This window comes from Tachypleus tridentatus, chromosome 7 (genome assembly GCF_004210375.1).
Source record: "Tachypleus tridentatus isolate NWPU-2018 chromosome 7, ASM421037v1, whole genome shotgun sequence".
Classification (NCBI taxonomy): domain Eukaryota; kingdom Metazoa; phylum Arthropoda; class Merostomata; order Xiphosura; family Limulidae; genus Tachypleus; species Tachypleus tridentatus.
In genome coordinates this window covers 60,770,613-60,791,607 of record NC_134831.1, presented here as the reverse complement: position 1 = coordinate 60,791,607, position 20,995 = coordinate 60,770,613, and the positions used below count along the sequence as shown (strand labels likewise).

General features: G+C 31.8%; 1 protein-coding gene across 1 annotated transcript; it reads left to right on the top strand.

Moving 5' to 3' along the window:
- Nucleotides 1-852: 852 nt before the first annotated feature.
- Nucleotides 853-16,566, top strand: LOC143255772 (cytochrome c oxidase subunit 5B, mitochondrial-like). The gene is made up of 4 exons (XM_076511960.1): nucleotides 853-1,011; nucleotides 3,408-3,487; nucleotides 11,144-11,243; nucleotides 16,251-16,566. Exons 1-4 carry the CDS (start codon nucleotides 930-932, stop codon nucleotides 16,355-16,357), a joined length of 369 nt encoding a protein of 122 aa, XP_076368075.1. The 5' UTR covers nucleotides 853-929; the 3' UTR covers nucleotides 16,358-16,566.
- The last annotated feature ends 4,429 nt before the right edge of the window (nucleotides 16,567-20,995 follow it).

Genomic DNA, 20,995 nt, shown 5'->3' with positions numbered 1-20,995 from the left:
TTTTAAACTTAAAACGGTTATACATAGATAGTCCTTGTGTAATCTTGTGACAGAGTTTGAAACAATAGCTCCCTGATAAATCAAGATTAAATTTGCAGTTTATAACTCTATATTTCTGAGTTTGATCCCTATGGAGAACATAGTGTAAAAACAAGATGAAACAAACAAATAAAAAACAGTAATATACATCTATATGGGCAATGTACAAATTGTCCTATAGAAGTTGTATGCAATCTCTCCTCACTTTTCATCTAAAATATTAAGCTGTTATTTAAACAGCATAAATAATGTATGTGGTTTATTTTTATAAACATCTCAATCCGTGATGACATAAACCTGACAATGACCCAAGAAGGTCGAAACGTTGTTCGCTCTTCTACATAGTGCTTTCTCTATCCATACAAGCCGTTTTTTACATATATAATTTATAGACATCTGTACTATGATAGAATAAATAAATCCTTTGGTATTTTTGTTTTTAGCGTGTCTTTGGCTATACAGGTAACGTGAATGTTGCATTGTCTCTTTACAAGTATAGCTCGTATGTGAAATATCTGTATTTGTGTATCACAGTATTTATTTTAAGCTCGTTGCGTAGTCTGGCGCAGACGTACAAATGAAAACACTTTAATTACTATGTTTTATGAAAGACGAAATAATTATTCTCAAGTTTAAAATAATTAAAAGAGTTAAACTTCAACTTAGTTTTTAAATAAACACATTTAATTAAACTGTTTGAAAATATGTATAATAATATTTTTGACGATTGTTTAAAGAGAGTACTTCTGATTTATTTAAAAAATATTAGTGGCAACTTATTTTTCTATCCATAGATTACATGTTATCCAAGTTTTTTTTTCCCGTGACCGTAGGATTTAAGGTTGAACGTAAGTTAGTGTGTGGTACTCGTGAATACTGGTGTAAGGAAAATGGCTAGTTTTGCATTAAGAAAAGTTATTAGTCAAGTTCCTCGGAATGTATTGTATCTCTCGACTCGTTCTCTTAGTAAAAGTACGTATGCTGTTTAACGTTTCGAGTTGAAATACGTATAATATTAACATTAAACTGTTACCGATGTTCATAAATATTACTTCAGCAATATTTAATACTTTGTTGTTAGGCTTACGTTCTAGAAATAACTTATCACTATTAGCGTAATAGTAGTACTCTATCAAGTTCATATTTGATATTAAAACTTAACTTGTTTTACTTGTAGCTGATATCCTAAATTAGAAAATTTGCTTTTAAATCTTGTTGCTTAACGCATCTCCTTAGAACTGATACTACCACCGCTAGCAGTATTATTAATAGTAATGCTGCTGCTACTACTAAGTACTAGTAGTAATAATACAAAAGTACAGGGAAGATATGAGCATAGTAAGAGAGGTGTTAAACGTTAGTGATTAGAATTGAAATATCGAAACAGACAGTATTTGTATTTTGTGAGTTTCAGAACTAATGATTACTTTATTCTAATTTTAAAAAAGGTTATTGGTTTGGATATCTCTTTTCATGTGTATGTATAGTTGTAGAACTTACAAGGAAGACTGGAAATCTATCTTTGAGCATTAGGAGAAATATGCATAAATCTGAACTGTTAAAACCTAGATACAAATTTGCATGTTATAGTGCTTATGTAGAAGCATGTGAAATTATTTGCTCATGATGTGTTATTCAGGAATTCTTTTAAATAAGTATGGATTTTAAATAGGAAAATAAGTATTGTATTTTGCTTTTAAGGTGACATTACAAATGATACTTGTATGTTCATGTAACTGTTCAGAGAGACCATGTCAATGTTTGAAATAGATTTGAATTTGGTTAATTATTATTGAAAGATGAAAATGCTGTGAAAATTTTATGAAACTTGTGTTGAAGTAAAAACTGCTTTTACATTGAGTCATTCAGAGTATGAGAGCTTAATTACATAATTTAAAACTGTAAAATAAATAACACCTAATATTCATTTGTTCACTGGAATTGTCTTAAATGCTTTTAAAGTGTACAATATAAGAATAATTAGTGTTATACTTTCATCAGGAAGATCTGCTTCACTTGAAAGTTTGTTTTTCCAATTGTTTTTTTTCAAGTTTTAAAGGTGTACATCATTCATTACCAGTGACTTGTATCCTACAATTAATGTTTACATTAAACATCATTGATCTTGACCTGCTTACTATTATTTGTATGTGCTTTACAAAATTATCACACACACTTATAGATGAACTATATTTTTCAATATTTAATTTTCTATATAATGCAAAAACTTTCAGATTTCTGTTTCAACATAATACAAAGCAAGATACATGCATTTAGAAAATTCCTTTGGGTTAAGATGTGTGGCTACAGTTATCATTGCAAGCTTAATATGAATATACTTTAGTATAAAATAGGATTATATTGAATCCTGATGCCAAAAAAGTTGATAATTTTAATAAATGTTAGTTTATGATGGTGACTAATGTTTATAGTAAGTAGGTGTACATATTTTGAAAGTGAACACTAAAATTATGTGTGTGTGTGTGTGTGTTTTAGAATGTCTTGAAATTTGGTGTATGTACGGGATCTTATGGTTCTGGATTATAATTGTACATCTGTTTTTGAATTCATGAATCATGAACAAGCAGGATGATGCATGATAGAATTTAATTGTCTTTGCCTTCACATATGAGAGTGAAATAATTTTGTGTTGACTACATTATGATGAAATTGCTTTTAGAAAGTCAAAATGTAAAAATCTCAAAGTTTTATACAATCGTAAAAGTAGTTTATAGGCTACTAAAGCAATTACGTTAGATTCATATGTGTGCATATAATAGACAACACATCCTTTAGGGTAGAGATATTGTGTGTTAAACCAGTATTGTTGGTTTAGGCCTTATTGCAGATGTAGTTTTCAGAGATGTTGAAGAGCCCATTTTTGTAAATGTAATATTCTAACTTTATTGTTTCTCTGTACTTGACCAGTCATATTACTAATTAAATTCAATTTTTAATTTTAGGTGCATAAGTTTTTTTACTATTAACTGTAAATTGCTTGCATGCAAATTTTTTCATTTATGAACTTTTTTAGGCTTTATTTTGAATGTCATTAATGTTTATAAGTTTTAAAAAACTGTTGTGAAAAATCACTTTTGACATTAAATTGTGAGAAACCATTATCACGAGAATTTATCTTCCATCTTTTTTCATTACTTGTTTATTCTCATTTGGGACCTTTGACAGTTAATGTATAGATAGTTGAAATTTCATCAAAAGTTAGAACTATAGTGATAAACACTAAAGGTATTTCTAAAGTGTTTTCATATACTATGAAAAGCATCATTTTGATCTAAAATAAATGTGATTACAATGTTAGAAGTATGTAACATGTCAGGAATGTTGTTTATAATGGAAATATTTTTTAGATTTAATAGATACTTACTCAATGGAACATGCAACGGGCTTAGAGAAAAAGGAACTGATGGCAAAAGCTGCTGGAAATGAAGTAAGTAAAATTATTATATGGAGTGTTTATCTTAACAGTTTGAAGATACGAAGGTAGGTTGTTAAAAAGATCCTAAATCAGTGGTTCTTAACCTGGGTTCATTCGAACCCCAAGGGTTCGATGAGTCAGTCTCAGGGGTTCGATGGAGGTCAAGACAAACGCACTGTGTATGTGTCCGTTTCGTTCACCCCACTCGTATGATTCTTGACGTCATGCTCCACTTGGCCTTAATATCTGTGCTGAAGGGAACTTCATGCGCTTAGCAGTTGACTTGTGACTAGTAATCGTGCATCATTTGTGATTTTTTCCCTAATCTTTCAATCCCTTCATACTTACTATGTTGAGCAAAAATAGAAAGTGGTTGGACAAATACGTACAATATGGATTCACGTGTATAACAGAACATGATGGGAGTCAGCGTCCTCAGTGCATGATTTGTAATGCCCAGTTGAACAATTCTAGTATAGCACCGGCAAAACTAAGAGAACACTCCCTAAAGCTGCATGGAGATAGGAAATACAAGAATACAACGCTTGCTGGATTCAAGGTAAATAGAACCAGGTTCGATGTAAAGGTTACTTTGCCTGTTCTCAGCTTTGTACCCATTGACAAACCAATCCTCACAGCATCGTACGAAGTTGCGAACTTGATCGCAAAGCAGGGCAAACCACAAACCATTGGTGAAGCACTCGTAAAACCAGCTGCATTGAAGATGGAGAATATCGTGCTGGGAAAAGCTGCTGAAAATAAGTTATCCCAAATTCCTCTTTCAAATGACACCATCAGCAGCAGAATAGATGGCATGAGCAATGGCATCTTGGCCCAAGTAGTTGCAGATCTGATTTCAAGCCCAGCAAAATTCAGCCTTTAACTCAACGAGACCACCGACGTTTCCAATCTAAGCCAGCTTGTTGTATTCGTGCGCTATGTGAAGAACGATGAGATTAAAGAAGATTTTTTTATTTTGTAAGCATCTTACAACAACAACAACAACAACAACTAAGGCAGCCGACGAGAAGGAACTTGTTGATGACCTCTTCAGAGACAACGATCTTTCGTGGGATATGGTTTCTGCAGTTTGTTCGGACAGAACTCCAGTCATGCTGGGACGAATCTCTGGTTTTCATGCACTGGTAAAAGCCGATGCACCACACATTGTAATGCACTGTGTTCTGCACAGGCATGCATTAGCCACAAAAACCTTGCCTTCAAAACTGGTAGAAGTATTAAAAATTGTAGTGGAATGTGTGAACTTTGTGCGAAATAGTGCCCTGAAGCACTGCATTTTTAAAGAGCTGTGTAATGAAATGGGCTCTGAATTTGAGGTACTTCTGTACCATTCTAACGTTCCGTGGTTATCTCGGGGAAAGGTGCTCAATCGTGTTTTGCCATGCGTGTGGAATTAGCCCTGTTTTTGCGAGAGCACGAACATTGTCATGCAGATTGCTTCGAAAAATTTGAGTTAATTCTCATTTTGTTGTACATGGTCGATATCTTCAATGCTCTCAATCAACAGATGCAGGGCGGTGGAGTGAACATCATTGAAGTGGAAGAAAACCTGAAGCCTTTTCAAAAAAGCTACCATTATGGAAATGACAGAGAATGATAACTTCACAAACCTTCCCCTGTTGGACGACTGTGTGAGTAAGATCGAAAATTGTCTGAAATCTGAGACATTTCTATACTTAGGGAACTGAAGCAAGCAATTGCCATGCACTTAGATGAGCTTGTAAAGTATCTCGATGGATACTTCCACTAGAGTCATATCCAGCATGGGTGAGACAGTTGTTCACGTTTAGTGTTGTGACAGCAGATGTAAATGATGAATACCTCGACAAACTCATTGAACTTAAGCAGAGCCAGGTTCAACAGCAACTTTTCAGAACAACATTGCTCTCAACGTTTTGGTGTCACCAAACCGTAGCGTGCCCTCTTATTGCTAAGAAAGCCCTTGAGGTACTCATATCGATTATTACAAGGTATCTTTTCGAGGATGGAAGACATAAAAACGAAGAAAAGGAACAGACTTTGTTTGGAAAATATGAGTGGTACTTGCCAAGGTGAAAGGCAACAGCAAAAGTCACATTGATTTGCAGTAAATATTCATTGAGTAATGTTTTTGTGTGAAATTCATGTTTTGTTGGTTTTGTTTTTTGAACACTGATATTGTGTGCAACTGATGTATGGTTCATTTTGTGCACTAATAAAATATCTACTTATGTTTTGAATTTAAAAAAAATCATTTTATTTTTTCAATTATGAAGGGTTCAGTGAATGCAAGTACAAAACTTCCAGGATTCAGTACCTCCAACAAGGTTAAGAACCACTGTCCTAAATCCACTGCATTGTCAAAAAGTGACACACATAGTATGCAGAGTTAATTGTTTTGTTTAGAATACATAATAAGAATAGTATGTATTGAATATGAAGGAATGTTTCCCATAGCATAATCCTTCCATGTGTACAAACATTATATAAAAGTTTTGCATATTATTTTATTGAATGCCAACATTCTTGTTGTGTAAAAATGATGAGACAGTGCTCCAGGTAAGGTAAATGCATCTTTTTTATATAAAAATGCATTAAAACAGGAAATGTGCTACTAAGTACGTATATACTTTTAGTAGTATATGTAATATGCCACACGTTTTCTGCATCTTAACTTTTCTGTTCATTTTTTGCTACCTTCAGTTTGTCTGCGGTGATTTTACATTTTGTTCTCAGTTCTTTCTTTCATCTTAACTATAATCCTATGTTTTTTTTTTCATTGAGTTGGGATTTTTCTTAGATGTTACATTCTTGAGGCATAATATTCTACAACTCTATGAATGTTTGGCCTTTCCTCTGTTGCAACCTGCAACCTCATTTGGAGTATTTTGTTCATCACTGCATTTAGAACTCAATATCTACCTGCTTTTTATCCACTTGGGGATCTTATTTTCTTTGGGGTAGACTCAGCCTACTTCATTGTCTTTTTGACATGGAGCTTTGATACCAGGGCTCTTGTGTTTGCTTTATTTCCTGCATAAGTTTTTTTGTTGCTTTTTTTTGGGAGAAGTGGGATTTCTCCTTTCTTTTGAAACCATCATTCATTTTTAATGTCAGTGCAAATATATGTAAAGTTGCATGGTCTTTTCATCTGTCAAGGTCATGATGGCTCTCTGGATCTCATGACTGTGGAAAGTCTCTCTTCCCCCATTGTACTCAGACTGGCATCTGTGTAGAGTCCTACAGCATTAAGAAGTCAGTTTGTGGACTCCAACTTTACATGCATACATTTCTACATCTGTGGTAAGCCAAGCAAAGGTGGTACTTTGTTTTGGTGGGAGTAAGTTCTGGATGCCTGAATATCCAACATCTAGTCTCTAGGGGTGAGGCTTGTCTATGTCCCTAAGCTGATAACTACACTGCAGGTTTGTTAATATATCTCATATATTTGGTCTTGTCATGACCCATTTAGTCACTTCTGTTGTTTTTTGCTTCTCTCAAGAGGAAGGCACTCAGTCTCAGAAAGGTCTCTTTTTTGTGGCAGGAGACATTCTCTTTTGGGCTAATGACCACACCCATACCAGGTGTTCTCAGATACAATGACTGCAAAGTTCAGTTAACAATCTATTATGTCTCAAAAGCCCAGTCCCTGTTGTCTGATTGACTGTCTTTTCCAATTTCATACCTTTCCACAAGTTGGTTTGTCAATTTCTTGGTGTTTTCATTGGCCTTGCTCCCAGTGTGAATGCCTAGTTATCACTATCTTTTTATTCCACATCCAATTTTTGTTTCCAATCATTTGCTTTTCAGTCCTAGACTTTACAGCTCTGACTGAGGATGCTGTACATCTGGTGTGATTCAACCTTCTTTTATATGCTTTGACAAATTTGTTCTTCTCCCTTACAGGAGCTATCACTGTTTGTCTTTTACTATGCTTAACACAGGTGAAAGTTCTTTCATGATTGCCCCAGGTTTTAGGTGGTTTGGGAAGATGAGTTATGTTTTCTCCATTAATCCTCCTCTTCCTTCATGAACTATGTTCTTTTTTTTTTTCTCTCTCTCTCTATTCATTATTATCTCAGTCATGCTTCTTTTTGTTAGGGCAGTTGCCTTGGGATTCCTCTTCCTCTGGTATCTTGTATCTTTTCACTTTATACCTGTTTCTTTACTGTTATCAGTATTCTGGTAATCCATTGTACTGTCTGTCAGTATAGGACCTAATTCCAACTGATTGTGCCTGATGACACAGTCTAAGCATGTCTTCAGTATTTGCTTCTACATTATTTTTTTCTTCCCCATTTCTTCTAGTGTACTTAGAGTATAGGACACTCAACTCCATTATATCACTTGTTTCTCTACCTGAAATAACTTGACTAGCCACACTACACACTCAAGTTGAGCTTCCTGTGAGATAATGAATGGTTGAGCAACATTTCAATCCACCCATCTTAGTGATACTTCAGTACCATGTCAAAGATTCTGGTGACACTTTTGCTCTAATTGCTATCTCTAGCCTAGCAATGAATACAGTAGGTACACTAGATAAAGAGTATTCTTTATTTGTGAATATCACTCTTCATTGCCTTTTCATTTTTGTTTTTTTGAGAAAAGGGTTCATCTGTGTAATTTTTTTGCACCAGACCCTACATAATCTTCATTGTAGGATTCTGGCTCTTTCTAGCATTTCTGAAGTTAACATTTCTCTTACTTGAAAATGTATTTCAGGTATATATTCACTTCTCTGCACCACCTTCCACCATTCCTTCCCTCTTCTAGTGCATTTGATTTGCCTCATCGGGAATTAATGTGTGTTAAAATACTAGTGCATGGAGGATGTGTTCTCTTCCTATTGATGAAGGGTTGTAATATAAAAATTGTTACAACCTACGCTGGCACTCTTAGTGTAAGGCCAAGAGCTTTGTTCAAGGCTTATGACACATGGGAATTTGTACTGCAGTGCACTTTAGGTGGTAACTTTGGGTGCAGGAAGGTAAAAGTCTAGCTGAAATACATTTTTAGGTTTTAAAAATTATTTAATGATAAAGTATAAATGAATAAAAAATAATTTGGCTTCCTGTTTCATTGCTTTTAATTTTGTGATGCTGCTTGAATTATGTTTGTAGATGTGTACATTACAGATTAGAAAAGGAAGACCTAATTTAGTCTCAAGGTAATTTCAGTTATTTAGCATTTTGAAAGTTTATGGTAAAACATTTGTGAACCATCAGAATTCAAAACCATTAGCAGTGAACTTTAGCACCCAGTACTACATACATTAAAAATAAACCTTGTAATATTCAGAAAGCTAAAACACTCTTTCAGTGTTTGTTTTATTTCTTCTATTTTAGATTAATTTAAAATTCACTAAGTTATTTAGTAGTTTAGAAAAAAAAATTTAATTGAATTAAGTTATTGATTCGGTCCATGCAGACCCAGTTGACATTTTGAACACATTTTCTATATTGTTTATGCCCCAAACTGTTTGTAGGTCCTTGACTTCATTATTGCAAAACCTTATTAATATAAGTCTAGAGGTGGAAGATTATTGGTATGTACTAGAGTTAATCAGTAAGCCCATGACCCAAACAGTGGTGTACAACTAAAAAAAAAGTAGCTTGAAAATTCTTTGTGAGTGCTGCCATCTAAATGTTGCATTCCCTCCAGACAACAGTTTAAAATAAGTGACAGTACTGGATAACCTCAGTAGTTTTACCATATAATGAAGACAGGATGTACACGTTTTGTATTTATGAGAATTGAACCCAAGATCCCTCCCAAATTTCCAAGTTATGTGGTCTGAAATCTGAACACATTTGAAGTGGCAGAAACAAATTATAATGTCAAACTCAGACTTTGATACATACAATAGGTAGAGCACATTGTAGATACTTTTGAAGCATTGTGCTCAATAACAAATATGTTAGTATTTCAGTTTCATAAATAGTTGGAATAATTGAAAATCAGTAATAATCTGAACAATTAATTTCAATTAGTTGATCATTTTCATGGCAATTTGACCTCAGTTTTTGATTAGTGAATTGTTGGAATAATTGGAAATGCTAGTTTCAGTTAGTTTATTATTTTGTGACAGTCAATTCGTTGTGGAATAAGCACAATCAATAATAATTGGAAACACTAATTTGGTTAATTGATTATTTTTTGACATTAATTGATTTTATTGAGATTAAATGATTAGCTTGCATCAGTGGTAATGCTTGGGATAGTTGGTTGATCACAATGATACAATAAAAAGTTTAAGAGATTCATTATTTTGTTGTATACAAAAACAATTTTACTTTAAGTTCTCTTGTTTAACCTAATAAGTTTATAAATAGTTACATTTTAGTCACTGTTTTAACAATAAATAAATAACATTCATAACAAACAAGAAATTTAGTACCCACTTGTGGACTCAGGCCTTCTACTGTTTTAGTATGTGGCACTCTGCCTGCTTTCTTGTGATGATTGTTAGTGTCCATAAAATAATTCCCATTTATTTCAGATATGCTTTTGAGAACACACACATCAGCCACTACAATAGAATGTTCAAAAACTATAATTTAAATGATTTTTAAACTAAATTACAAATGTTAAATTCTGTTAAATACTTGAAGCTGAACTCTACAGTAACAAACAATGAAACTAAGGCTAAATGTCCACTTACAAGCTTGTAGAGGAAAACCTGTTATTTCTATTGACTATAATTAATCTAATAGCAATGTCAGAAAGATTACTGACATTTTATGTAAGACAAGGTGACATGGGAGGAGCATGTCATATGGATATGACATTTCTGTTGTATACAGTAAAGCACAAAGACTGTAGGCTCTGTCTTTATATTCTGGCTTGTCTGTTTATAATGTGTTAGTAATTAGTTAGGCTCTCAAAAAAATCATATTAAAGTAAACAAGAAAATTAGAAATGGGCTGTTTGGAGTGGAAGGCCATCTCATGACACAGAGAAGTAAAGATTGAGAATTTATTTCAATATTTCCCTTAAAAAATAAGTTATATTAAATTTTGAAATGTAAATTACTTCTGGATGGTAAGCTTAATGACATATATCAATAATACAATTGTTTAAATTTTGAATGTAACTGTTAGAAGTTGGCATGCACATTTTGATCCAGGCATTGAAATAGAGTTAATAAACACTTGGCTTCCATGTGAGTTATTTAAATTTTTTGTATGAATGAAAGGTTTACATTTTTTTCTAAAATCACCCCCTCCACACACACAATAGTTCTGGCCGTCTAAATATCCATGGTTTGTGTTACGCTAATCTGTGTACGAGGCACACAAAGAAACTAAAGTGAATATTCCTTCAAATTAAAAGTACTTACAATGCTTGCATGCTTTACAATAGATAATTTTTCTCAATCTTTGAAAGTATTTCTTGATTATTCATGCTATAGAATATTATTTTTGTGTACAAACCCTTTTATCTGAAGGGTTTTCAGATTCATGAAAATTGAATAACTTGTATTCTATGTATCTTGTGTATAAAATGAGCAATTTCACCCAATTTTTTACACTTAGTTTTGTAACTGGCAAAATATAAAGTTACTATTTGTTATGATGTAAGACATGGATTTCTTCAGTCATCAGTAATGTATATTTTAAATTTCTTTGTAATATGTGAATATTAAGTTTTCTTTTTTTCCCACAGAATCCTTTTGACATGAGAGTTTACAAGAGAGGACCTGGAACCAAAACAGATCCAAACATCATTCCTTCTGCATACCAAGAGCGTCTTATTGGTTGTATATGTAAGCATCAGATATTACTTTTGTGTAATTACTGTAGTATAGATAGTAAGTTAGACCACTTTTATGAAACTGTTATTAAAAAGTATAAAGTTCTCTAAGTACAGAAGATCAACATTGACTATAATAAGAATATTTACTTACACTAGACAAAAATGTGAAAATGACTGTTGGTGTAATTTACTCAGTTTGAATATTATTTAAAATAATGTATTAAACATAACACTGATACCTTTTCTTTTCAGATAACATTAAACCTTTAAGCACTTTTAACAGAGAAAATTTAAATTTGCTGCTTCTCTGTAGAAACCTTTTTCTATATTTTGCTTTAATGTTTTGTGCTAGTTATGCATTTTTGTTTTACATTCCATATTTCCACAGATCATACCTGCATGCTTTTACAATAGATAATTTTTCTCAATCTTTGAAATTATTTCTTGATTATTCATGCTATAGAATAATATCTTTGTTTAAGGAAAAGTGTTAAATTACTTTGTAAAAATATTGATCATAATTGCACTTTATGACACACATAAATTAAAAAAAAAAAAGGTAAAGTATTTACAGAAAATAAAAATTTGATAAGAGTCCAGTATTTAACAGAATACTATGTCACTGTTGAACATTAAGTACCATATTTGAAGAAAATTTGTCTTTTACACATCAGTTGTACAAAATGTATTTAATTGCTTCTAAATGCGATAAACAAGTATTAATGTAGTAAACATTTTTTGAAAGTCTTTTATTGACATTTTACAAAATTTATTAAGAAGTTTGTATGTGATAATACACTTAATCATTCACTTTCACGTAAATCTTCGTCATCACTAGAATTGCTGCTACCATCAGATTCATCACCTTTGCTTCATCCTCTTCTGACTCCCACAGCGTGTCACCATCTGTCTTGTGAATATGCACCGTTTATCGAAACCTTTAATGATGCTCTAATGATTTTATTTGGTAGCTTCTAGTAAAATATATAAATAAAGTGAAAATGGATAAACATAATGCACAATCAATTTTACAGGAGGAAAGAAAGTGTACATTATATTTGGGCAAATTTGGTACATTTATTTTGATTTTGAGAAGTTATCTATAGCTGTCATGGGCAGTTATGAAGTTACTTGTAGAGGGTTATAAATTGGAGTGAGGTGCCTCTAGGCTCTGTTTTGTATTTTTATTTGATGTAAAAAAATATATATATACTTGTGTTTTAACAATATGAATATTTGTTACCTCTAAAGTTATATTTATCATCAATATTAGTTCATCTAATAGGTGATATAGATACCAAAGTACAAACGTTTGTACAAAATTAATGTTCATACAATTTTTTTCAGTTTTATGTTTTTATTATATTTAACAGATAATTAAAAGACTTATATTAAGCCATATTAAAACTTTTCAGTCATACTCCAATCCCTTATCAAATTGAATATCAGTCTTTTCAGTCATACTCCAATCCCTTATCAAATTGAATATCAGTCTTTTCAGTCATACTCCAATCCCTTATCAAATTGAACATCAGTCTTTTCAGTCATACTCCAGCCCCTTATCAAATTGAACATCAGTCTTGTCGGTCATACTCCAATCCTTTATCAAATTGAATATCAGTCTCGCCATACTTTTTCTTGCTTACTGTTTTCTAGTATTTTTATTGTAATCTCACTGTGGTATAATGTTTTCCTTCTAAAATGGTTATCACTATGCATGCTAAATCAGTATGCTTCAACTAAAATACATGGAAGCAAAATTTAGTAGTGGAAATTATCTCACCAAACTCATATGCTTATTGTTTGACTATCATTTTAAAGTGTAACTGATAAGTTATTAAATGCTAAGCTTATCATGCTCTTTTGTGCTAATAAACTAACAAAGGATTACATCTGTAATCATACAATAATGAACCTCTTTCTAATATGTATGATATTGGAAAAACTTGTTATGCGACGTGCAACTCCCCCCAAAACATTTATTCTGTGTGTATGTAGATTTCTAACAAGGGTCACGATTTTCCCATTTTGCCTCCATTTCCTATCACAGAGAACTTTGTTTCTTTATTTGAATGTATATAAAAAAAATTGGGCAGCTGAATTTACTACGCTTGGAGGAGCAAAACGAAGGTGGAGAGGTCACGCAGATTCAAAGTTTACAGAGTTATAAAATGATGAATAACATCAGAAGCACATACTGTACTATCAGTTTTTCAAGTATCTACTAAGTATTCAAGCAAAAACTGTCATTTATGGCTAGAAATTGAGAAAAAAATCTTCTTGAAGCAGTGCTATTTGTGTACAAACATGCAGGGTGCAGATATGACATAATGAATATGTCACATGCAGATCTAATTGGTTTTTATGAATTACAGAGCAACAAAGCAATGAATAGCACCAGAAACAGTTGTGAATTGTCAGTTTTTCAAATATGTATCCATTTTTCAAGCTAAAAACTGTTATTTGTGACCAAAAATTGAGAAAAGCTTGGAAAAATGCTCTTGAATTTTACAAATACTGGGTGTCAAGTATGACATCATGAAATGTTATTATAAACTCTCTTTATTAACTTAAAGATGACCTACAAAGGCCGAAACACTGTCCTTTGCTTACCAATAAGTGTTAATACCCATACCAGCCATTCCGAGATAAGTTGAATTTTATATTGTATTCAAACTTCAAAATGACAAAAAGTAAAGGTTAATATTTCAATTTTATTTTCTAAGCCTTTGGGAGTATAAATAATTACCCTTTATTTAAGAATTGAATTATTTAGAATATTTTGAGATATACAATGAAATTGTCAGGAAGGAACTAGGAAGAAATATTATCCTCTTATTAACAGTTGTTAATAAACTTCATGTAGTTACTCTACTTTTATTTATTATCAGCAGTTCTAAGTCCATAAAATATATTTGTTTATATTAAATGGAGAATCAGCTTTGATAGTATTGAATAACTTGTGGTTTGATCTTTATGTGCAAAATAATGATTCCGATTTAACCTTTCCTGAAACAGAGCCTCCTCTAAAAGTAAATAAATAGTGCTACGCTATCTCATAATACATAACATTTGTTTTTCTGTTTGTGGCTTTTATCATCAGTGTTTTTAGATTCTCAGTTACATTTCATTTAATAAGGTGTTGTGAAATTGATAAACAAAATCACTGTAATAAGTTGGGAGACTATATGTAAGGATGAAGAAGGTTCTCAACAGGTATAATATAAATACCAATGTTCTATAGCATTGGTATTTATATACAATGACAGAGTTTTACTTTAAAAGATGATTGCCACTAACTTTCATTTGTTTCTCCACTCAACAAATCCCAAACCAAGGCAAGATACCATTGCTACGACACCAAACTAGAAAGTGGCAAACCCACCAAATTGTTCATCTTTCTTATCACTTCAGTTAAAATAACTCTACAACTACTTTATCATTAATGTCAGTTTAAATTAAAAGTTGCTGTGTTTATAGACAGCACATGTCATTGCAATCATAATAACTAGTAGTAATTTCTTTAAAATTATAATTCTGCTATAAATAACATTATCATAACCCTTTGAAGTTAGCTTTTTTACAGAAATATGGTGTTTGATTAAGAAACTTAAGTACAGTATGAAGCAGGAATTACCAGCCAATGATAGAGGAATATTAGATTACTGTAACATGTAAAATACTCAATACTTTGTACACCATATACTTGGTGTGTTTAGGGAACTAACTTTGTATTATGTATGATGTAAAGGAGCAAAAAAATGAATACAAATGTTAAATTTTGTGACATTTATAGAGTACACTAACTTTCAGTCAGAGGGGGAAATGTTCTAAAACAAGTAATAAAAATATGTAAATTGATGTTGAGATGACAGTGCCAAGAATAATGCAAACAAGAAAATAAGGATGATACATCTGTACATAGATCATCCCTACATCACTTTCAATTTTAAAATTTAATGTTACATTGTAAAATGCATATTTTAATTTTACTGCAGTTAGAAGTTGTATAATCCTGACTGTTGTTATGCAAGTTGTTTACATAACCTGATCATGTGAGAGTAGGCATCAGTGTAGTGTGACCAAGAGCCTAGGACTTCTGTACAGAGAAAACCAAGCAGAGTCCAAAAATATCTCTTGATTGTTACAGACTCCTAATCATTTTGTACTCATGCAATTTACATTGTAACATTAAATATTAATGTTGAAAGATATAGAAATCATCCCTAAGTATAGATGTATCATTCCAGTATTCCTATTTTTTTGTCATTACCATCCATACGACATTTTATATTTATGAAATGTTTTTTATTACTTGTTTATGCTGAGGATAGTTTTTTGTAAATCTTAATTCACCTTAAATATTAGATGTAGGCACAATTCATGTGTAGATCTACATTCAGACTTAATAATAATTTTTTTTATGATGAATTTTAACTTCTTTTTTTCACTGGAGACATCCATGGGTATCTTTATACTTAAAGGTTACAGTTTGTATAACCCTGGCAAGTGGTCATGTTATTGATATTTAATAATTTCAGTGTGAGTTTTGGTTAAACAACTTAAGTTTAATTACAATAGAAGTGTATCAGTAGACAAATAGTGTAGTGTACTATACCGGTGATTCTCAACTGATTAGCCATGAGATGCTTAGTAAGAGGCTTCTCTATGTTGGGAGAACTGTGAAAACTGACTATTGCGTAAAAACATTAAATGGGCCTTTGAGGTGTAAAATGTTTGAAAAGCATTGTCTGCTATACCATATTTCTTGTTAATTTAGGAAAATGTAGAAATTAGTTGTGTGTAACATTATGCTGATATATTTCTTAATTGTAAGAAATAGATACTAGTTTATACAGTATTTGATTAGATTAACAATTAGAACTGCAATTAAAAGTGTTATTGTAATTTCTGATTAGTAAGATGGTAACTTAATAGTTTATAATTGTTTACCTATTCATTTTATTATAAGTGACAACTGTTTTCTCACCATACAGATATGTTTTTTTTTTTATAGGTGAAGAAGATGCTACATGTATCAACTGGATGTGGCTTGAAAAAGGAGAACCAAAACGTTGTGAATGTGGCTATTGGTTCAAACTGATTGATGCAAAACCTTTGTAGTACTTATAGAAGAATTCTTACACCATCAATAAAAAAATATATATATATATATAAACAGATGATCACCTAGAGGCTACATTTGTTTGTAGAAAGTGGTGTATTTTGTAGAAATATAGCATTATTAGAAAAATCTGTATCTCTAATTTGATTTTTTGCTTATTGTTAAGAAGGTATGTAATAAACATGGAATAAAATCCAAAGTATTAAAATGTTCTGTTGCCACTTGACCATTTGTATCTCAAAAATCAAATCATGGTCAATTAAACTTACCTTACTGTCACACTAAAATGCTGTGGCCTGAAACCTTTAACAGAAAAGTCTTCAGCACCTTTGAAAATAAATGTCACCATTAAAAAGAAATGTAAGTTTAAACTTTAATTTGTTAAATTTACAGTTGTTGTTGTTGTCAACATTTTTAAAGGTAAACTACTGCCTTAATTGACAAGCTGGTATCTGTATTCATTTCTTTTCCAAATTGCCAGTAATTTATAACTTTTTCTGAAGTGGCAAGACTTGAGTTACAAAGATAATTCACTTTTTCTTAGGTTGTACTCAGTGCAAACATCCAGCAAATAAAATGAAACTGTTTAAGTTTTCATAAGTTATTTAGTAGTACTAATTGAAAAAAATGATGTAAGTGGGTTTTTTCTTTAGCATAGTTGTATTGTGAAAGAGACTAAGATTACTGAGAAACAAAAAATAGTTGGACTATAGAATACATAATTTCAACTGTACCTTCATATTCAATTTCAAAGGAGAGTATTTGAGAATGACAAACTAGTTTCTTTTTAAAAATCAACAGTAAATTTTGTTTGAATGTTTGTCTATGAATATTGCAAAAATATTTGGAACTTGGATCTGTGATTGAAAAAATTGTCATCAACATATCTCATGTAATAGCATAAATTCTGTAGTACCACATCTATTCACTATACTTCACAACAACACAAAAATAAATGATGAATAACAGTTGCAAGTTTAGATGCCATAGTAATGCAGGCATATCTGATTCTGTATTGTTTCATTAAATATAAAATGGAATTTCTTAGCTGGAAATGACATGAACTTGGAAAATACTTGTTTAGACAAACTGTTAATTATATCTGAAGAAAAAAAAAAGTTCTGAGCATAAATCAAGTCTCTTGCAGAGAAATTTCACGTCAAAGTTGGTTGTACAAATGTTTTGATTAAGCTTCATAGTTTGAAGCCAAAAACTCAAATCTATTTTTCATAATAGGCTCATGAATGAGAAAAATATTTATTAATGTAACTGCCATTTGAAACTAATTTCTGTAGTGCATATTGATGTATAAAAGACATTTTAATACTGGTACTAAATTACTTTATAATCCAAAATTTATTGTTTTTTTATTAATTGGATCATCAATGTTTCATTTAATAGTTTCTTCAGGAGTGATATTTCTGTTTTGTACTGTCATTTAGTGTTTGTGTTTTATTGGAACACTTGAGAAGAAATTGTAAAATGAAACATTAAGTGTCCAATTAAAGAAATAATTGTGATGTTAAAAGGTAATTTGTTTTTAGTACTTCAGACTAATGGCTTTAAAGAAGTATTCAAATTTTGAATTTTAAATAAATCGTACATCATTCCAGTACAAGAACTAAGTTGTCTAATTTATCTTTACATAATCCAAATTTTCATTTTATCCTCAATCTGCAGTTGACATAATTGCAATTTTATTTACCTTTTAGACATGGAATCTTTGTTCCACTTCAGAGATTTTGTAGTGTTGTCTAACGGTATCAATGACTTTTTAAACATTTTTATTCAAAAATTTCGTTTCCCTTATCTGATTTTCACCTATTTAAGTGATTATGTTCTTCAAAATCTTGTATTTTTTTTAAAAAGATGAAAACTGTTATAGAGAAGTTTAAAGGTTAGTCCATGTGCTTATTTTCTTTTTCTTCTCAATTTCATAATGAGTAAGAGAAGGCATCATCAGGTTTATTCATAAATTAATTTCCATGTTTAGAATAAAGTCATTTTGCATGATTGATTCTACATTTGGTTAACATTCTGACATTTTTGTAAATAAATAAAATCAAGTTTAGAAACAAAATTGTCTAGGGCTACCAGTTGAAAATTCAAACTCTTGGATACATTATTTTTCAGAAGTTGAATTCGTACTTTATATGACCCTGACCTATTAAATCTATTTGATCAAAACATTAAATTAATTGGAAAACTGCATTGTCTGCAAATTCTTGGTGAATATGATTCTTACGAGTATGTGGAGTTTTATGTGATTATGTGATCTTAACAGTGAATGCTGTTTAGTGTTTGTATTGCATACTTAAAATATCCTGGTTTGGTGATTAGTTTGTTCGACGTACATTGTGTGGGTCTTTTGTTCCAAGACCAATAACCGACCATGGTCGCCCTCTCAGCTGTAGAGGCATTATGTAATATGATCAATCTCATTATTCCTTGGGAAAAAAAATTAGCCCAAAAGTTAGTGGTGGGTGGTAATACTAGCTGCCTTCTTTCTAGTCTTTCACAACTAAATTAGGGAGGGCTAGCGCAGATAATTCTGATGTAGCTTTGCGCGAAATCAAAAACAAACCAAAACAAATTTAATACTCAAATGAATTATTTTAGGAAGATTAAGGTTGAGAAAAAAAATTAAGGAAAATAAAAAAAATATCCTACTTGCAGGGACAGCAGTAAGTTTACAGAATTACAACGCAAGAATCCGGGATTTGATTCTCAATGGCGGACACAGCAGATAACTCAATGTGGCTTTTATTTAAAAACAATAAATTTTCAATACTCTAATTTTATGATAAAAAATTGTGAAATAAAATATCTATTTTTCTTTTCAATAATTACCCTGCTAACAACAATTCTAATTTTAAGCAGAAAAAACGAGTATCCCAAATTATTAATCAAGCAGTTAAGATTGTATGAGCACCGAGAAATATAATATTTGTTATGTGAAAGTAACCTATATCTTTAAATGATTGACATATACCCCAAAAAACTTCTACTCAACCAAATTATTTGAATTTTGAGTTCAGGGTCGTTGTTAGGCGGTGGTACACGTTGATGTCTTGAAAAATCAAAATAAAGAACCATGATAGATATTATACTAAAACGCTAAATATTCGCGAGCCCTGGATCTTTTAAGTAACTAGCGACTCCTCTGCGCTGAAACACAGGCAGCCAAGCTGCGTAGTACAGTGCTATATCCCAAGAGAAAGAGGTAGTTTTGGCTTTCTGTAATTTCCTTTAATATTGTTTTTTTTTCTGATTTATTAATCACAATAGTTATAATTCTGTCGTCGCCGCCTCCTAACCCATGGGTGAGCGGTAAGTTTACAGACGCCCCAAGTGGCCCAGCGGCATGTCTACGGACCTACAACGCTAAAATATGGGTTTCGATACCCGTGCTGGGCAGAGCACAGATAGCCCATTGTGTAGCTTTGTGCTTAATTCAAAACATCACCACCAAGTTTACGGACTTGCCATGTTAAAACACGATGCTCGATTTTCTGCACTGAACAGAGCTCAAATAATTCATGATGACGAGAAACCAGCTTAGATTAAAAATTATTCTAAAGGCGGCAAAAAACAAGTCCTTTTTGTTTTCGTAAATGTTGGATACTATGTGTTTTTTCTTTGGATAGTAGCGTCTTACGAATATTAAGAGATTAATGGTTAAAATCTAGTGTTTGTTTCTGGAAAGATTCTGACAAATTTACTAATTTTACTTTTCAATAAGTAATATCCAATTCTAGACGGGTCAAGGGTAAAAGGCTGTGTCATTGCCTTTGTGGACTCTTATTTAAATTTTTACTGAATTATTATTTTGTAAATATATGTGAATAAGTTTGGTATCGAAGTGTATAATTCAAGTTTTAGTATTATAAATTACTGAATTTCTTAATTTAAATGTAAATATTAAAAAAACAGTTACACATCGGCTTTTTATGTGTCACATGATGTGTTGCATTTAACACTGATTCAAATTAGATTTTTGTGCTGTCAAAATACTAAGTCTATGATATCGTACGAGACAGGAACTCAAATTGTAGATATTGACAAGCTAGAATATAAAATAAGAACCTCATATATTTACTGAATCAAACAGGGTGGCTTCGCTCACATTTTCCTATTTTAGAAACGGTTCCTTGTAAACACTTTAATATGTGATAGGTGAGTAAATAGTTGATCCCTTCAGTGGCATAGCGGTGTGTCTGCGAACTTACAACGCTCGAAACTTGCGGTGGGTAGAGCACAGATAACCCATTGTGTATCTTTGTGCTTAATTTAAAAAAATAACCAATTGAAAATGCGTAATGCCCTCCTGAGGTTTTTGAGCCATTTTAAAATGTTAGGACGCCATTTCGTTCTTTCGGACCAAGATTGTCTTGTTTGCTGCAGTTATAATATGACGGTCAATACCACTATTTGGTAGTAAAAGAGTAGCCCAAGAGTTGGCGGTGAGTGGTAATGACTAGTTGCCTTCCCTCTCGTTTTACACTGCTAAATTAGGGACGGCTAGCGCAGATAACTAAGGTGATCCAAGAATAATAATATAGAATTCCAAAACATTTATGTTTGTCTGATTTTAAGAAAACGTATCGTAATATATTTTATTACAAACAATATAGTGT

Excerpts from the sequence above, each read along its gene's own strand:
- LOC143255772 (XM_076511960.1), top strand. The coding sequence starts at position 930 with ATGGCTAGTTTTGCATTAAGAAAAGTTATTAGTCAAGTTCCTCGGAAT. Across the intron at positions 3,488-11,143 it reads CAAAAGCTGCTGGAAATGAA|AATCCTTTTGACATGAGAGT; the intron begins GTAAGTAAAATT and ends TTTTTCCCACAG. Across the intron at positions 11,244-16,250 it reads GCGTCTTATTGGTTGTATAT|GTGAAGAAGATGCTACATGT; the intron begins GTAAGCATCAGA and ends TTTTTTTTATAG.